Source organism: Anopheles aquasalis, chromosome 2, assembly GCF_943734665.1.
Source record: "Anopheles aquasalis chromosome 2, idAnoAquaMG_Q_19, whole genome shotgun sequence".
NCBI classification, from domain to species: domain Eukaryota; kingdom Metazoa; phylum Arthropoda; class Insecta; order Diptera; family Culicidae; genus Anopheles; species Anopheles aquasalis.
The window spans coordinates 33,295,001-33,312,500 of NC_064877.1; the positions used below are offsets into that span (position 1 = coordinate 33,295,001).

A 17,500-nucleotide genomic window follows, 5' to 3' on the forward strand; every position below is an offset into this window, starting at 1 on the left:
TTTATTTCGTTTTGTTTGGTTTTGTCAATTAATAGGAAGGAAGAAAAGAAATAAAACTCCAGGATCGACTGTAATGAGGCCAACTTTTATCGTGTAAAAATCATGTGTTCTCTTTGCAACTGGATAATGGATCGCTCCGCTGTACTATCTACAACACACTGGTGCTCTACTCTTTGCTGATAAGATGCACGATCGTCGCGATGATGCGCTTGCCGTGCTCGTGGTTCAGCAGATTAAGCAACGGATCGCTAATCTTCAGCTCGAGCATTTTCACTAGCTCGAGGCGTAGAAACTTCATCATCTCGGCCACCTGATGGGTCGGTGTCTGCAGCATCAGGCAACCATCGCCAAGCAGTATCACAAAGTCACCACCGTGCAGTTCGATCTGCAGGTCACTGCCGGAGAACAGCACCATCGGCAGCAGGGGTACCATCGTGGTTTCGCGAATGAATATCCGAGACGTTTTCACCTTCTCCTGGTACACCAGGAACGGTGAGCTGAAGAATCCAACCTGTGCGTTCACCGAGGACGGATGTAGGGAGACGTAACCGTCGCCGCGCGTCTTGAACCGCAAATCCGATGCCTGCGGAAGGTACGGTACTGCACCGCCCGCTCCCGATACGAAGCTTTTCTCGGGCGTAAGCACCTTCGCCACGTTGGGATAAAGGGCGGCGCACAGGATGGCCGCCAGCAGCCGATTGTTATCACCGTTCACGTTCAGTTCCGCACCGGTAAGGGCGGCCAGATCGTCCACCGCCTGTTGCCGTTTCGAACGGCTCCGCCCGGACAGATCGATCGGTACGAAACCGATCGAGACGAGCAGCTCCAGAAACTGATACTTCATCTCACCGATCGTGGTGAGCGTTTTGCTGGACAGATAGTTCTCCTCGGCAAAGCATTGACCGGCGTAGCGGCTACGCTGGGCCGCTACCATCCAGCGCCGATACGCGTTCAGCATCGTCAAATGGTCGCTGTTGGCGATGGCCAGCTGGCGTTTCCGGTTGTCCGCTTCATCTCGCTTTGCGAACGGAGCCACAAAAGGACTCTTGTAGCTTAGGATAGCTGCGATCGTTAGCACACTGTCCAGGCACTGGAAGATGGCACCGAACAGCATCAGCTTACCGATCCGCACGTCAACCGGTAGTGCGGCCAGATGGTGCCCGAGTGCCGTGAGCTGCTCATCGAGATCGAGTGCACCGACATCGACGAGCCGTTTCTTGGCCGCCTCAATATTCTCTTCGCTCGGTGGTTCAATAGTTGCCCCCAGGACGGCACTGATCGGACGTTCCTGAAGCGTCGATAGGGTTTTGATGCGCAGCAGTAACGGTTCCAGTGGTATCCGATGAATTTCCGGAACGGGTTGCCCAAGGATGTGATTCGTAAACCGTGGTTTCGTGTAGAGATGGATGCATACACCCGGCATAACGCGCCCAGCGCGTCCTTTCCGTTGTAAGGCGTTTGCTCGCGACACCCAAACCATTTCCAGTGACTCCATGTTGCGGTTAGAATCGAAGTGCTTCTCCTTCATCTGGCCACAATCGATCACAAACACACAATCATCGATGGTGATCGACGTTTCGGCAATGTTCGTACTGAGTACGATCTTTCGCTTGCCCTTCGGAGCCTTCCGGAAGACTAGCGCCTGCTCCTCATTCGTCAACATCGAGTGCAACGGTATCAGCACGAATCGTTCACCCCGAGGACCAAACAGCCGGCTGCTGGTAAGTGATTCGTGAACGGTCTGTATCTCGGCCAAACCGGGAAGAAAGATCAGTATCGAACCTTCCTGTGGCCAGCCGTGGGACGGATCGTCTACGATGTACGTAAGCACACGCTCGATCAGCTCCGGGTTGATCCGGAGCGGATCCATGAGGTAAAGCGTTTTGCACGTTTGTTTCGAATAATCTGCAAGCGAGAGAATGACGAATGCGCGTGTTAGGTGTGAGGGAAATCGCGTGATCGGATGCTGCTGCTGCTGCTGCTCCTAAACATACCTGCGTACCGTGCGAAGATGTCCGTTAGCTTAAGGTTCTCGTCACGGATCGATCTGGCCGGAGGGACTTCGGACGCCTGCAGATCAGCATACTCCAGCTCCTGCGTCAGCAGTTCGTGATCGCCCTTTCGCAGCTTGCGACAGTACATCGAATCCGGTTCCAACACAAACCCACTACGCTCCAGGATATCCTCCAGAAAGAGCTGCTCCACGGGGAAGGTACGGCCCGGGATGTCGAGAACCGGGATATCGCCGAAGTAGCTGGCAAACAGGTTCGAGTTAAGGGTAGCCGACATGAGGATCACCTTCAGATCGCTACGCTTCTCAAGCAGCTGCTTTAGGATGAGGAGCAAAAAGTCGGACTCTTCGCTCCGTTCGTGCACCTCGTCCACGATCACGTGCGTGACGCTCGAAAGCAACGGATCGGACTGTAACCGGCGCATCAGGATGCCCGTCGTGCAAAAGGTAAGTCTCGTCGACGAGGACGTGCGCGTTTCCAGCCGTATCTGGTAGCCGACCGTGTTTCCAACCTTTTCTATCCGCTCTTCGGCCACACGTTCCGCTACACCGATCGCCGACAGACGCCTCGGTTGCGTGCAGACAATCTCCACGTGGCGTAGCTTTGCGTTCCCAGTGAGGCGCGACGATTGGAGCAACCAATCGTCGAGTAAAAATTGAGGCACTTGGGTGGACTTTCCGCATCCCGTCTCACCGCTGATGACGAGAATTTGGTTCGATTCCAGCAGCTCGAGAATTTCGTTCATCTTTCCCCAGGCCGGCAGATTGCTGCGCGCCTTCACCATCTCCCGGTACGCGGCGTTCGCTTGCTTGTCCAGGAACTTGCGCACGATGTTGCGGTCCTCTTTCAGCACCTGCTCCAAGTTTATCCGAGGCCCGGTCTGGCGGCCCGTGTTGCCACGCTGATGGTGTGACGGTAGCTCACCCTGCTGACCCTCACGATTTTCGTTCTCGTTCGGTTCATAGAACAGCGATCGTTTAGCGTCGAGAAACTGGTAACGATCGAGCTCGATGAAACGGCCAATCTCGGTGTCGTTCTGTAGTAGATCGGCCACGGTGTAGATGCACGGCATACCGTCCCGAGTCAGCTCGATCGTTTCCTGCACTAACCGTCTGTTCACCCGTAAGCACAGCTGATCCGGAATGTCCGGGCAGGTCGTGCGCAGTAGCAGGACAGGACGCTCGAATGGATACCGGTTGCCGGGTGGAAACCGTACTTCGAGGAAAAACCAATTTGGATCCTCTTCAGTCGCTTTGTCCAGTAGCTTCTTGCCATCACCCTTGCCACCAGCGGTCCCCTCACTCGATTCTTCCGGTCCGTGGGAGTAGTAGCAGCGATTACCGTACCGACACTTGCCCTTCGCATAATTCCAGCATGGTTCTTTTTTGGCCTTTTTTTTCTTCGCCAACTCTTCCTGCTTCCGGCGACGCTCCTCTTCCTGCTGCTGCCGTTCCCGTTCCGCCAGCTTTTTCATCTCGGAAGGACTGTGCACCAGCAGATGATCGATCTTAAACTTGAGCTGCCACACGCGGTTCCGTTCCTTCTCTACGAACAGCTTGTCGTAGATGGACTCTAGCGCTTCCCGCTCATCGGCTCGCAACGTGCTGAGTTCCTCTTCGTCGTACTCCTCGGGCGGTGGTGCCAGATCGGCCGGTGGTGGGAAGTACTTGGAAAACAGCAACTCGAGAGAGCGATCGATGTCACCGTTGTGGTGATCGAGTGCTTCCTCACAGTGTGCCCTGTGGAATCCGTAGCTGTGCAGTTTCATGGCCGCATACATCCGGAACTTGTCCTCATTGCTGTTGCCCGTGCGCACGACGTTCGAGAAGTCGCATCCGCCCTGGATCACGAGGTTACCACGATCTTGCCAGAAGTTTTTCTTCAACCGATTTCCCTGATCCACGTACTTTGAGATGTCGCCCAGCTGAAAGGACTCGCCGTGGATGGCGCGCAACGTGTCCATGATCAGCGTCTGTGACTCATCCTTTAGCCGGAGCACCTGCAGCTCCACCTTCACGGGCTGCTTCGTGGGTGGCGGTTCGTTCGGCGTGTTCCTGTGCGGAAATGCGGAGTGAATGAGCGGTCGATGGATGGGCGCGCCGGGTACTTACGTGGACCGCGGATCAACAACCGGCCGGAGGAAACAATCCGCCACCAATTGCCTGCTTTCTTCGTCCATCGTTTACCCTCTTTTTGCACGTGCAGAGCTCCCAAGAATTTCACAATTTTTTTTTCAGACGCGTGGCCGGAGCTGTCACGAACAGCTGATCGCTGCCCGGTGCCCCATTGACACAGAACATTTTCTCGCTCCTGTTAAGGGCTTAACAGGAGCGCGCGCCATACAAATTCTCTCATGTTAAACATTAACAGAAGCGAATTCGAGTCGAGTTCGGAAAGCACGAATTCGCTCCTGTTAAGGCTTAACAGGAGCGAGAAAATGTTCTGTGTCAACGGGGTGTAAAACAAAATGAAAAAAAATTGTTGTTGTCGACCCGCGGTACACACAGCGGCATGAGAGTAGCAGCACCATAAAATTATAAATCTGAAATAAAGGTTCCACATTAAAATGGGATCCATTTAAGGGCGCACAGTTGTAATTGTTTATACCTGGAAATTCATTGTGATAATCAGTATCTTGAAACTAAATTATCTATCCGTTGACCACAGGTTATTCTCGAGAATTGTAATAAGAACCGCCATCTTTAGCATATTACTACCCGCCATGCTTTAGTCAAACAGATTAATGGTCATTTACAGCATCCACTAGCATGGGGTCTGCGACCACAACAATTTCGCTTCCGATCCGGAATCACACGTGGGCTTCCTTTATCATGGAGGGCAAAACCCACTAACCAGCAATGGGCCAACCATGCGATCTGATTCGGATGACTGCTTCCCCAAGGTCACAACGGTGCGGGATATTGAATCGGCGAAACCAGCGATTTGTTTCCCATTGTAAACCCGTCTCTTTTAGATTTCCACTTTTTTATCGTGATGGTCAACTCCCCGGGCCCGTTCGTGGCTTTGACATTCAATTTTGCAATTCGGACGTTTTTGGGGACAATATGCTGCCAAGCGGATAGCATACATTAGTACATACACGCAATGAGAAGAATCGAAACACTTATGACACAATGAGGGTTAACCATGGACCGTGTCATCGCCGGGTGCCTCTTGGTTCAATCATAGAGTATTACGGATTGGTACTTCGCGAATGAATTGGTAACACTGTTCAATGAACAGGCAGACGATGATCGGCGGTTGTGGTCGGCAGTCTGGAGGGGTACCATTGTTGGGATGGCATTGCCACAAGCGACAATTCCAAACGAGACTGTAATACCAGGGACGTAAGGCCTCAACTCTGTGAAGAGATTCAACGTTCCATTAGAATTATATATCCCGATAACTGAAAGGATCTCTGGTGAGAAATATGAACAGTACACACCCGTCCCTATCACTCGCAGTCTCTTGAAGTCTCTTGCTCTTATCAAAGGAAAATTGACGTAGGTCCGACCCAGTCCGGAAACCGCTTGCGAGTATCTTCATGGAATTCCCCCTCACCACGACCACGTGCGCGATACCATGCATCAGGATTCTTTGACGATATATTAGATTGCTCATTGTAATTCATTCTGATCGGCTTCGATTGATTGTTGACCATGATGATGATGAGGAAATCAAACTACCGCATCCGATGTCGATGCCCGAGTGCTACTCAACCGATAACGGGTACCTTTGTTCCCAGTGGTCCAGTAGCATCGGTAGCGAAGATGGCGGATAACCGTGTTTGTCCGTACGATAAGCTGCACATTCCGGTCGCACGGGGATGTCGCTGAACCGGCTCACAAGTCTACCGGACTAGCATAATGCACCGGTTGAATGCATCGGCACAGGCAGGTGATAAGCAAACATTGACCAGAACTGGCCGAAGCACGTGTCGATACCGATCCGTTCCGACCGTGGAAGAGGTCAAGTGCAAAGCGGTTTTCACACGCGAGCACGAAGCTTGCCGCACTTGCCGTTCGATAGCTCGGTGCTGCTGGCACGTTGTTGCTGGTCTCGGCATCCGGCCTGTATGTGTGCGTGCGTGCGTGGTGCTGGGACGAACGACTTTTCTTATCAACACCAACCATACGCCTCCATACGTCCATCCTTCACGTTCCATCTCAGCGAAGAGGCTTTGCGTAATGCGTTGTGGCACGGAGTCGCCTCACACACCAATATGTCGTCCGTCGTTCTGTCTGTCTGTGTCCGCTGCTTGGTGCTCCGCTACCAGGGCTATCATCATGCTGCGTTCGCGAGCGCTCGTAGAAGAGGATCGCGATCGCAAGCGGGGCTTCGAGCCTCCCCCTGGCCCTGATTGAATTGTGCTCGAGTTACGCGAGATCCGCGCTCGCTGCAGTCAGTCCGCTGTCGTCCAGTCGCAGCCGGTCGTTCGCTTCGGGCTCTAGGCTCGAAGTCGCTGCCCGATACGCGTTTTCGGTCCGAACGACCGTCCAACCGTCGGTGGTTGGCTTGGAGGTTACGATGAACGTCGATTGCCCTGACGGCATCCAATCTGAGCGTGTCTGTAGTGCTGCTGCTGCTGCTGCTGCCCTTGTCTGCCTGGAAATCAGTATATCCGCAAGCCATCTACCACCAGCAGGACTAGTGTTCTTAAGCCGGCGCCGTGCAGACGTTGTCCGCAAGTCCCGAACGTCCGCAGTGTCCCGATCGTGACGCGTGTGCGTGACAGTGTTTTTGCGGGCTTTATGCTGATTGCACTGATCAGCTGAAGGAAGTGTACAGAAAGAGCGTTGCGCATAGTGCTTTATCAAGCGCATCGAGATCCAGGAAGCTCGACTCGTTGCTGTTCGTCGCTTGAGCTGCGAATTATTCGCCGGCACATTATTGCTGACGATAGCAAACGATCGACCATCGACGACACCACCAACGACTGGGGAACGCGATCGCGCATAAAGTTTTAGTGTGTGACCGAGGCAGCGGTGCATGTGAGTGAAAGAAGAAAAATCGGGCCCTGGCCGCGTGTGCGCACACCGCTCAAGTGTTTGGCAAATATTTTGGCATTACATTCCAACAACCCTTGCAGTAAGAGCTCTGGCAGGTGCCGTTTGGGAAAGGGGATTCTCAAAAAAAAAAAAAGTGCCGAGAAACCTGTTCGCTTTGGGAAGTTTTGTGCGATCGGTCGCGCGATCACCAAACACGCGAGATCACGATCACGGTGAGGTAGGTCGCCAGCGCCAAAATCAACCACCGCATAAGTGCCACTCGTGACCATTTTGGAAGCAGATTACCGTGACGCAGACGACGACCTCTAGAGAAGTGGTTAGGAAAGGGAGGCGATTCATTTAGCGTTCTCGCGCGCACTCGCGCCCTAAAAGCTAGTAGCTAATTTCCTTTTATCAACGTGCACCTACGGACGGTGCACCAATGGCGGTGCAATTATGGCCTATCGCACACGCCCCCTCCCCCTCCACCCCGGTTCACTCCACGCCAACGCTGAACGAAGAGGGATGCGACCGAGTTCGTCGCCGTCGTTTGTCAGCTGAGTTTCAGATAGTTTTCGCCTTTCTAATCAGCTCGTGCTACTGATTATTGGCTCGGCTCGACGCTCGAAACATGGTGCTTATCACGCCCGGTACTTGTTGTTGTTGGACGTGAGTCCGTACTGGGGTGCTGGTTGGTTTTCTGGTGCTTCTTGAGACGCTTCGGAGTGACGATCGCGATCAACCACGCGCGCGATCGCTAGCAGCGACGAAACTTGTTTTTTTGTTTGGTCTTCTGTTGGTTTCGCGCTCCACTTTGGCGTCTGTTCTTGTCTGTTTGTGACGAAGTGAAGCTCTTCGTAGTGAACGCGGCAAGCGGCAAGGTCCGCAAAGGGGCTCGTTGCCCCAGTTCTGATTAGCATAGTCGTGGTTTGTTTCAATGAACGTTAACGAGGCAAGCCCGGTTCCGGCCGTTTGGTGGTTGTTTAGATCATCAACCATCAGCACCAGACAAACTGCCATCACGATGATGATGTGCGTAGGCCAGACTCATTTCATTTTCATTAATGTGCCGGCGAGCGTGCATGCGTATGCGGAGCGAAGCGATCTCTTTCCTCAACAACCTAGCGCCAGCCTGGTTATTAGTTCCGATTATCATCTTTCGAACGTTCGCATCTTCGCGATCGGATCTTGGCGCACTGGAGAAGACGATCGCCGACAGCCTCCGAAGGCCGCCGTCGCTGATGCTGCTGTTGCGATGTTCCGTTTGTTCAGCTGCATCAGCTCTTCCTCTCTCTCGCTCTGTTGCCCCCCTTTTGCAATCGCAAAGCCCTCCATTCGCTTGTTCAAGTTCAACTTTGCTGCTGCCGCTGCTGGTGCGAGTAATTTTGGTTTCCTCGTTGTTTTTGGTGTTTCAAAGGTGTTTCTCTTTGCACCGTAAACATTCACTCTACTTCGCGCACGCTCTCTCTCTCTCTCCAACTCGCTCTCGATCTTGACGTGAGAGGACACTTAAAGCCCAGACAAATGGTTGACCATTATGCAGCGACACGCAGACAGGGGGAAAGGGGGGGGGGGGGGGAGCACTCGCCTGACTCGCGGACACGCTGCACGCGGGTCCACATTGGAACAAAGTTGATTGGACACGCTACCGTAGAAGGGTGGAAAAAAGCCATAAAACATACTCCACGACTTTGATCCAACCAAGCAAACATTGGAGATTGCTCGGAGGTGAGAATGGTGAGGATGGGTCCGCGAATCGATCGTGCAGGCGAATCCGGTAACAAAGAGCAATCGCTTGGTCACAACTCACGACGACGACGACGGCGGAACGCCGGGCCAGGGCTCTCGGGAGGGGGGTTTAGGATGCAGAAAGTTCACGTTCAATGTCACCCAGTGGCGGTGTTGGTTACCAGCCTGGCCGGCAGGTTGCTCCCGAACCCGTTAATAACCTGACTCGCAGTCGACCTTGCCCCTAAGCTCCATTCCTAAGACCCAAGAAGCTGTGCGGACGAAAGAAAGTCAAAGGCATGGCCGAGTGTCAATGCCACGGCGTACTGGAGTGGACCAGCGTGCTCTGTGTGCACCACCAGGGCAGTGGGCCGTTCGTTCGGCTCTACTCTGCGCCAGCCTTGTGCTGGTTACTTCGTGCTCGGATTCGGAGGAGGTTTCGCAGCGTCGCTCAAATTCGTCCATCGGTTTCACGCTTCACCGCTTCGTTCGTTCGCCGCCTGCATTTGTCCGCCTGCAGGTGGTTGGCAATCGTGGCCACCGCGTTTGGTGGCTGCAACGAATCCGGAGAGACCCTCGATGGCATTGACGTGCAACGTGCTGGTCGTCACTGCTAGAAGAAGAAGTCATTCTGGCATCTGGCGTGGAAGGTGTCACATGGTTGCACACTTCATACCTGCAACAATCGGGAGCCAATAGCGGCCACGGTGACGATTGTTGGTTCGTGTGTCGGATTGTTGGAAGGTTCACAAATCGATAACGCTAATAGCCCGTAATCGGTCTGTCAACTGGGCAGAGACAGTGGAGAAAGCTCTTCCACTACCTCTTAAAACGTTTGCCCGCAGATCTTGGGCCCTTTGTGTGATAAGAGGAACGCCGCCGCCGCCGCCACTACCTTATCACCCCGCAGGAGAAGTCAATCCAACTGTCAATCATGTCGTGGCGTCAACCGGTACCACCGAATCGAATACCGGTCGATGATGATGGTGGTCGTAAAGCAGCAATTTACCTTGGATTCGCCTCAAGATGTCAGCTCCCAGGGTTGAGTGGCCGCGTTCGCGTCCGATGGGTTCGCGGATGAGATAATCGGAGGACACCGCAAAAAGGGATTAGTGCCCTTCATTGGCGTCGTCTCCGTGCGTGCGTGCCTGCATGCGTCGTCGCGATGGACACGATCGGAGCATCTTCAGCGGTGGTTTTTATGAACGCATTAAATGGCAACCCCGGTCCCCTCCTCCCCCCAAACACATGCGAACATTAATTAGTGGCTTACGGATGAGTTGAGATTCGCTCACAACCTGACCCGGTTGGTTGGTACACAATGATTAAATCGTAAATTAATCCGAATGCTTTGCGCTCCTTCTTTGTTTGCGACTCGATCCCTTATCTCCCCCTTCTCTTTCTCTCTCTCTCTCTCTGTGGTCCTGGGATGGTTGGTTTGAGCCTGGCCAAATTATAGTTCCCACCGGGCCGTTCTTCTGCTTCATCGCTCGAACCGGAATGAATTATCTGTTCGACTCGCGCAGCCCGGCAGCTTGTTCGGTGGTTTTCCGTCGTAATTTGTTGTTTTTTACCTTCTTTTTTGCTTAAGAAGTGACCACCGTACGATGGCGTACGCAGGTGACAGTTAAGCGTACGTTTCGGAAATACGCGAACGTGGACACTGGCCTAGCAATTAACCCGGGGAGGGAGACGATCCGTGAGCACGCCAGGGTGACCCGCGAAGACTATTTCGTTTTTGTTGTTTTCGCAGGCAATCGACAATCACTCGATCGTCTTCCGCTTGAACGATTGCTTAAGATGCTTTGGCTCTTTGTTTGTGATTTCGAAAACGGAATCCGCCTGCAGAACGGAATCCGAATATACTAACAGCACAACGGAGGTGTGCACAAGAGCTCCTCGAACACCGAGCGTTCAGCGTTGGTCAAAGCCAACGACCTGTCAAAATGGAGTTGATTGTACGCAACGTACGGTTGATTATTTTATTGCACGGAAGGAGAGGCCACCGGTTTCATCCTGGAGCAGGTTATTCAGGATCACCACATTTGGGAGCAAGGGTATACGGCGATGCATTGTCAACATGACCGCTCAGTCGGTCAGGCCACCGCGCTCTCTCGTTTACATACGAATGATTCCTTCCTGAGTCAACTGGCGCGTGTCGCGCCGCCAAAAGCTCATGTTCCAAATGGTGAAAATGGGGCACAAATATCGAAGAGATTCAAACGATCGTATCGCCACCGAACCCCTCGTTACGATACTGGCCTCCGCTTCTCCGATTACCGTGGGCGTGCAGTATGGTGATTGCTGGCCACGGTGTGTCGCGTAGCGCCGCTTAATCCGGTTGGCTTATGGTTTATGGACTGGACTGGTTTCGCCGCTACGCCAAACAGGCCACAAACGAGCGAGCGCACGCGCGCGCGTCAAGTGAGTTCAGCGCGAGAACGCTTGCGGATTCAAAGATGGCGAGTGCTGGAGAGTCTTCACTGGCCTACCTTTGCCGATTGCTGGCTGATAAATGGCCGCTCAATGGGGGAGTCTTATCGCAGATACATTAACTCACAATTACACAATTACCATTCCATTTCGCCGAAGTATCCTAATCCTAAAATCGTGAGAACCGCCATCTTTGAACGGTGTGCGCAAGAGCGTCATTGGCACCATTAGCATACAATCGGCACGGGCACTGGGAATGCTCGCTCATGCTTATGCTGATCGCGATCTACTCGATCCATCCATCTTGCAGGTTCATCGAAATCGAAGCGTCCATCGGGATGGAGCGGTAATCTAACAACAACAGAAGGGAGAGAGAGAGAGAGAGAGAGGCCTAAACTCGGGAAGCCAACTGGCCTGGCCTGGTGCAAACACACGTGGAGGTCCGTGTACTATGGCATACCCGGAACGCCCGGTGAAATCCATGCCCGCCCGTCCACCGTACGTCCGTATACTGTTGTTGTTGTTGCTGCTCCTGCGATTGGATCTACCGGAAGGGCGGCATAGTTGATCGTTCGTTCGATCAGGGTGTGAGGTGTGAGTTTGCTGCGTCGTTACTCACGGGTAGGGGCAGGACCTCCCGCGACTCCGGTGACTTCTAATCAGATCGAATCGCGCCGGAAGCTGCAAGCGCACTGGGAATGGTCGATCGATCGCGCACGCACGCACCGGTCCGAATCAAACAGTATTCTCGCTCGCCCGTGAATGAAAAAAAAAGTGATAAGTGATTATATAAAATACGTTACAAGCCCGGCCATCGAAGCGGCCAAGTGAAGATCCGGATCGGTGAAGCTCGCACCACAGCTCACCGTGTTGCGCATCGGAGCGGACGGATTTCGAACCGCGAGGGATCGTGTGGTTGCTTCTGCTTTTGCTTCTGCTGCTACTCTGTGATCTATAACACGTGGTACCTGCGATTAGAGCGCACTGTGTGACGCGCCAGGTCACCCCGGAAGTGTCTGGATAGTCGGTGTGTACCCGAGCGTTAAGTGGCCACAACCCAGTCCCAGTGAAACGTGTCCGATCGTGCATCGTGCTGCCAGGACACGTCGTCGTCGTCCGTTCGGTTCGGTTCTGTTCGGTTCGGAACCTTACCACCCGTGACGCACCAGTGTCTCTACCCAATCTTTCGAATCTCAGCGCGTCATCAACCGACCGATCGACCAACTGATCGGCGACCGGTCTCGGTGAGCTTGTGTGGTCCGAACGAGCGGCTTCGCGAGTAGATCGAAGCGACTGCCGGTGCGTGTAAGGTTGTTGCGAATGCTGTGGACCAACAGCAGCAGCTCCAGCGGCCACAACAGGTGACGACGGTGACGGTGAAGAGCATGGAGTTCTAGTCCCGGTGGAGGGTTCAACCTGTACGGTACGGTGGTACCGCAAAGTTCGGAGCAAACGGAGCAGTGTCCGTGGTGATCCGTGCCTTGAGTTGAGAACCTTTTGGAGTTGTGACGGTGACGGAAGTGAACTTTTATTTTTAAAGCGGCAATTTTCGGGCAATTCTGGATCACGTGCCCGAATGATCGTCCGGTATGACGCCGAAAGAGTGGTTCGCGTTGCTCCTGTTCTATGCCGCCTACCTGTTCCTCGGTGCCAGCGTGTTCTATACGGTCGAGAATGAGCTGGAGACGGGCCGGCGGGCCGACGAGCTGGCCGAACGTATTGAAATCAATGGTGAGTGTGAGGAGCGAGCAATTAATTGTTTTTAGATAAGAATGATGTTCTGTCCCATATTGTGACGTCGTCTGTCGAGAGTTCCATCGGTTGGATCGTGTTTGCCGTCCTTAACCTGAGCTCGCGAGGTGATCGATTGTTTCCAGTGGATCCCGCTGTGCAACCTCCGTGTCGTGTGATTAGGTTTAACCCTGGACTCTCCTGATGTAATGTGCCGGTTTGCGGGTGCAATGCCGTGCAATCGCGGAAATTACACTGTGTGCAATCAATTGAGCGCTGGTGAGGCTGCTGATCAGGATAACGTGGCGCGCACTTCGTGAGATCAGTCGAGCCCGATAATTAAACCGGCTCGTCCACGTTCGTCGTTCTGGGCGAGGAGATCAATACGGGGAGCGGGAGAATAGTTTTTGATTACCATTCTCTGCTGGATTCTCTCCCCGTTTCCTATTAGGATCAATTTGCCAGTTCCGTGATTGCTATTCATTGCCGATCGCTTCACAGATTGGCACCGACCAATTTCCGGTTTTTTAAAGATCCATAAATCATCAAAAAAGAGCGCGCACGCGCCAGCGACATGATGATCAGTCGCCCACCGCAGTCGTCGATCTGCGGCTGGTTATTTAGATTTTAATGAGCATTTTAGAGCTTCCGGTTGCCGGGGGAGCCTCGTGAGTTGAGAATCAGATCTGAAACGGACTCGAAATCGATCCGAACCGCACGATGTACCGTCGCCGTGTCTCACCGTATCAGATGTCAGGTGTAGGAGTGAGAAAGAGAGAGATAGAGAGAGAGTCTCTTCTCTACCACCTCACGTCGATGACGTTCATCTTCATCCGGCGCCTGGTACTTATCGTCACCGCAAACCACGTCACCGGGCTGCACGTGTTACGGGGTGAAGTAGGTACACGGCGCTGTATCAAGCTACTTGAAACCGAAACCTAAATCTACGGACCATGACCGTGGGTTCGACTTCATGTGACAATGGCGAGCGGACGTGAGGTGCGCTCGCGCTGGTAATGTGAAAATCGTGTTTTTTTTTGTGGAATGTCTTGCGTCTAGAGGGCCCGCTCTCTTCCTTTGGGGCGGGTGCAATAAACACCAAGCGCGGGGCGTCAATATTGGCAGACCGGTGTTGTAAAACATGTAAAACGGATGAAACGATCTCCACTCGAGCAGAGAGGAAGCATCCACTACAATCCACGCCCTCGACGTCATAAACTGGAACTCGATCGATCCCAACATCTGGGACTCGGTCTGGAGGTCTGCTGGACCGTTGGTCACCAGTCCGAAAGAAATCTCATTTACACATTCCAACCTTGAGACCTTCAAAACATCAATTTACTCCCTCCCGAACCCGTTCCGTGTTATGAGCTAGGATAGAGGGAAAGGACGAGCAGCAGCAGCAGCAGCGAAAAAAAGAAGAAATAAAATGCAAATATCATCCTTTAACGATCTTCGGATGCTTTCGCACCGATTTCTTACAATTATTCATCGATCACGAGCATAGCCCATGGCTTTTTGGCAATCGAATGTGAAAATAGTGACAAGTTTTTGACCCAAAAAAAAAGTGTCTGCGAAAGCGCGACCAACGGCGCTGACACGCAACAGGGATACGGATGCTACCGGATTCGGTGGACAGGCAACCATTCACTTTCAGTCAATCAGTTCAGGACCCTTCGTTTGACGAGCCTCTGACAGCACGTTTCAGACGAAAACAAAAAAAAAACAATGAATAGGATCGATCCCGACCGATTGGCTAATTGCCCATTTTATTTGCCCATTGTCCAAATTGGCGTGGCCCATTGTGGCCATTGTTTGCCCTAAGGAAGCATCTCTTTCAAACCCCCCAAAAAAAAGGCGCCCCTTTTTGTTGATTCCCAAAAGAGCGTAGCGCCAGTAGCGAGAAGATGAAGCGATTATCCACATGTCAACACTCACCATCAGCCGCTCATCAGCTAAATGGTTTGGCTCATTCACGTCAGTGTCAAAGTGCGCGTCTATCATCATACCGTTTCCCCCCCATTTTAATGGTGGCGGCAGTGGAACGCAAATCGAAATCACCATTTACGACGCGAACATCATGATTGTCCGATTTGCATGCTACAAAGCTATCCGACAGCCCCCTCGCCGGCGGTCGACGCGTGCCGTGACCAAAGAGCACCCACCAGTAGCCGCGAGCGATCGTGCGAACGATCGAGCGATCGAGTCTGCGCTGCTTGTATGAATGAACCAGATGGCGGGGTGGTGGGGATGATGAGGAGACTTCAACGCAGCACCGGGCGAGTCGGCCCGAGGTGTGCAGATGGTGAAGCTGCGAAGTGATTTAATTAATTACTGATCAGGCGCGTGACTACACGGGGCCTCTCTGGTTGCACAGCGGCACCCACCGATGTCGTACCGAGCTGACTCCATAAATCATCGTGGAATGCCGTTATGACTTGTTATGAATATGGATCATTGGATGGGGTTTGCGGCGTGGCTTTAGCGGTTTTCTTTGTGCGCTTTTTTGTGAGGAACTCATGAATCGAGGTTTTTAGTGGTATTTGTTTTACACATTTATTTCCACAATGATGATACTTTCAAGAATTTTGTGCACATTTTTTAAAATAAGCAAAGCGAAGCTTATCAATGTAAAACCTTTGGAAATACTTCGCCAAATACGTAAGTGATTTTTTTCAAAAGTAACGCTTTTAGCATCCATTGAATGATCCAGTAGAACCATTGAACGTTTTATTCGCATATCATCTAGCAGGTAGTACCGTTAAGTTATTATCAAATTTGTTCTAGCTTTACGATATTACCAGAAGTTGAAAAAATAAAATTTAATGAGAGTTCGACGGGGCTATCTGAAGAAACTTATTATCAAACAAAAGAACATTTTGGGTTTTTATATCTCAGAACTACAAAATGTATATCGTTCCAGACTCGCTTCTGTTGTGTTCTTTTGATACATTCACCTAACATTACTATGTAGTATGATTGAAAAGTTATATTAAGTAGTTGAATTAGTTTATTCGTGTTTTTGACTCACGAAACACCATTTGCAAAACCAAAAGAACAATTACATTAATTAAAATATTACCGATGACTAGCCAGTATTTTCCATCCTTCAGACATTTTCCGCATTCTGATTCAAAAAACATCTCATCTTCTAATGCAATCCTATCAACTAGCCATTTTACGATACTATCTTCGAGAGTGAGCACAAATCATTGTTTAAGTAACCAAACGAATAGTATTCAGAAAAAACGATATCTAGTCTATACAGTGAGGGTGGTAGCATTTCATATTAGAAGTTTTCTGAATGTTTTTCGCCGGTTTTGCAACATGTGATAGAGCGTCATCATGTTGAAAAATAAGTTAATGATGTTGGTTATCCTTTTCCGGTCGATTCCTAGTCAGAGCTCGCATCAAACGGATCAATTATTATCGCTAATGTTTTCAATTAATAGTTTGAACTATTTCAAATCTTCATTTTCGAATAATTTTGGTTAAACCGAACGATCTTTGTCTTAAACGTAGAAATCTCCGCTTCTAAACCTTTGAGCATATTTTCCATAAACTTCAACCAGCAAACAATAACTAAAGGCAGTCGATTTCTCTAAAGGAAAGGAGGTTATTAAATTTCCTCGCAAAGTGGACTTTAAATGGACAATAAAAACTAATTCAAGTATCGCATAGTATAATAGAAGCTTCACAAGTCTTCACAAAAATCCAATAGTTTTGTCGCCAAAAATCCGCAATAAAATAAGAATTTGTTAAATCTCGATAGTCCCTCGATAGCCGCTTTCCAGAGAGTCGGTGATATAGTTCACCGCGATTGTTGTCACGTTCGTTGGCTCGAGCCGTGGCTCCGAGTGTAAATTGGTGGTTAGCCGTATGTAAACAGTGATTGGACAGCGGTTAGCACCTAGTTGGTTCCGCCTAGACATAGCTCGTTGATCAGACATTGTTGGCGGGAGGTCTTACGCTTCAGTTCGTGCTGGCATCGGGGTGCAAAGTGCCTCTTCCCCATCCTCCCCCACCCAAAATGTCGTCAGTGTGCGAATAATGTGTATTAAACAGCGATGGATTTTGATCTCGATCTGATCACGCAGCAAGAGATTAAAGGGTGAGGGGGACCACCCTGCTCACATGGAAACGGTTGCGTTTTGATTAGCGAACGCATTCTAATCGAATCGCTCGTGCTCATCACGACATCTTGCCGATTCGCGAGATGACGACCTCTTGTATCCGATGCCATAAGGGAGGGGGGGGGGGGGGTGTGCGGGCTCCTTCAGATGGATTACTCACCGTAGAATGCTGAATTCCCGAGTGGACCGAGAATCTCGTCCGATTTCGTTTGTAATGGCGACCGTTAACAGATGGCTGACTTAATGGGACGTGCTGCGGTGGAGGTCATCCATGGAAGGGGGAGTCGGTTTTTTTGTTTGTTGTTGTTTGCTCTCGATCGAGACGACAGACGTTTGTCACGAGCAGCGCAACACTTCGCACATCGTTAGCTTTTAACGAGGTCTCCAGGGCTGGTCACCACAGGGCTGTCTAGCTCATAATCAACATGCGCACATGCAAATAGACCAAGCAGCCGTTCCGCTCGCTCGCTCGTTA

The 17,500-nt window shown here is 51.5% G+C and overlaps 3 protein-coding genes across 3 annotated transcripts in view; 2 read left to right on the plus strand and 1 right to left on the minus strand.

The window, feature by feature from the left end:
• LOC126581001 (probable serine/threonine-protein kinase MARK-A) overlaps positions 1 to 83 on the plus strand; it is a 2,809-nt gene extending 2,726 nt beyond the window's left edge. The window contains exon 3 of the mRNA XM_050244386.1: positions 1 to 83. This exon is cut by the window's left edge and continues 342 nt beyond it. The gene's annotated coding sequence lies outside the window, so the exon portion shown is untranslated.
• On the minus strand, positions 65 to 4,254 carry LOC126581000 (putative ATP-dependent RNA helicase DHX57). The gene is made up of 3 exons (XM_050244385.1): positions 4,124 to 4,254; positions 1,995 to 4,066; positions 65 to 1,905 (listed from the first exon to the last, which is right to left on the minus strand). The coding sequence occupies exons 1-3, from the start codon at positions 4,189 to 4,191 to the stop codon at positions 167 to 169; spliced, it is 3,879 nt and encodes a 1,292-aa protein (XP_050100342.1). The 5' UTR covers positions 4,192 to 4,254; the 3' UTR covers positions 65 to 166.
• A 2,224-nt stretch (positions 4,255 to 6,478) lies between these two features.
• The window catches only part of LOC126573265 (open rectifier potassium channel protein 1), a 14,737-nt gene continuing 3,715 nt past the window's right edge, over positions 6,479 to 17,500 (plus strand). Inside the window, exons 1-2 of the mRNA XM_050233238.1 lie at positions 6,479 to 7,003; positions 11,472 to 12,892. Coding sequence (XP_050089195.1) covers positions 12,751 to 12,892 — 142 coding nt within the window. The 5' untranslated portion in view covers positions 6,479 to 7,003; positions 11,472 to 12,750. The remainder of the gene's footprint in view (positions 7,004 to 11,471; positions 12,893 to 17,500) is intronic.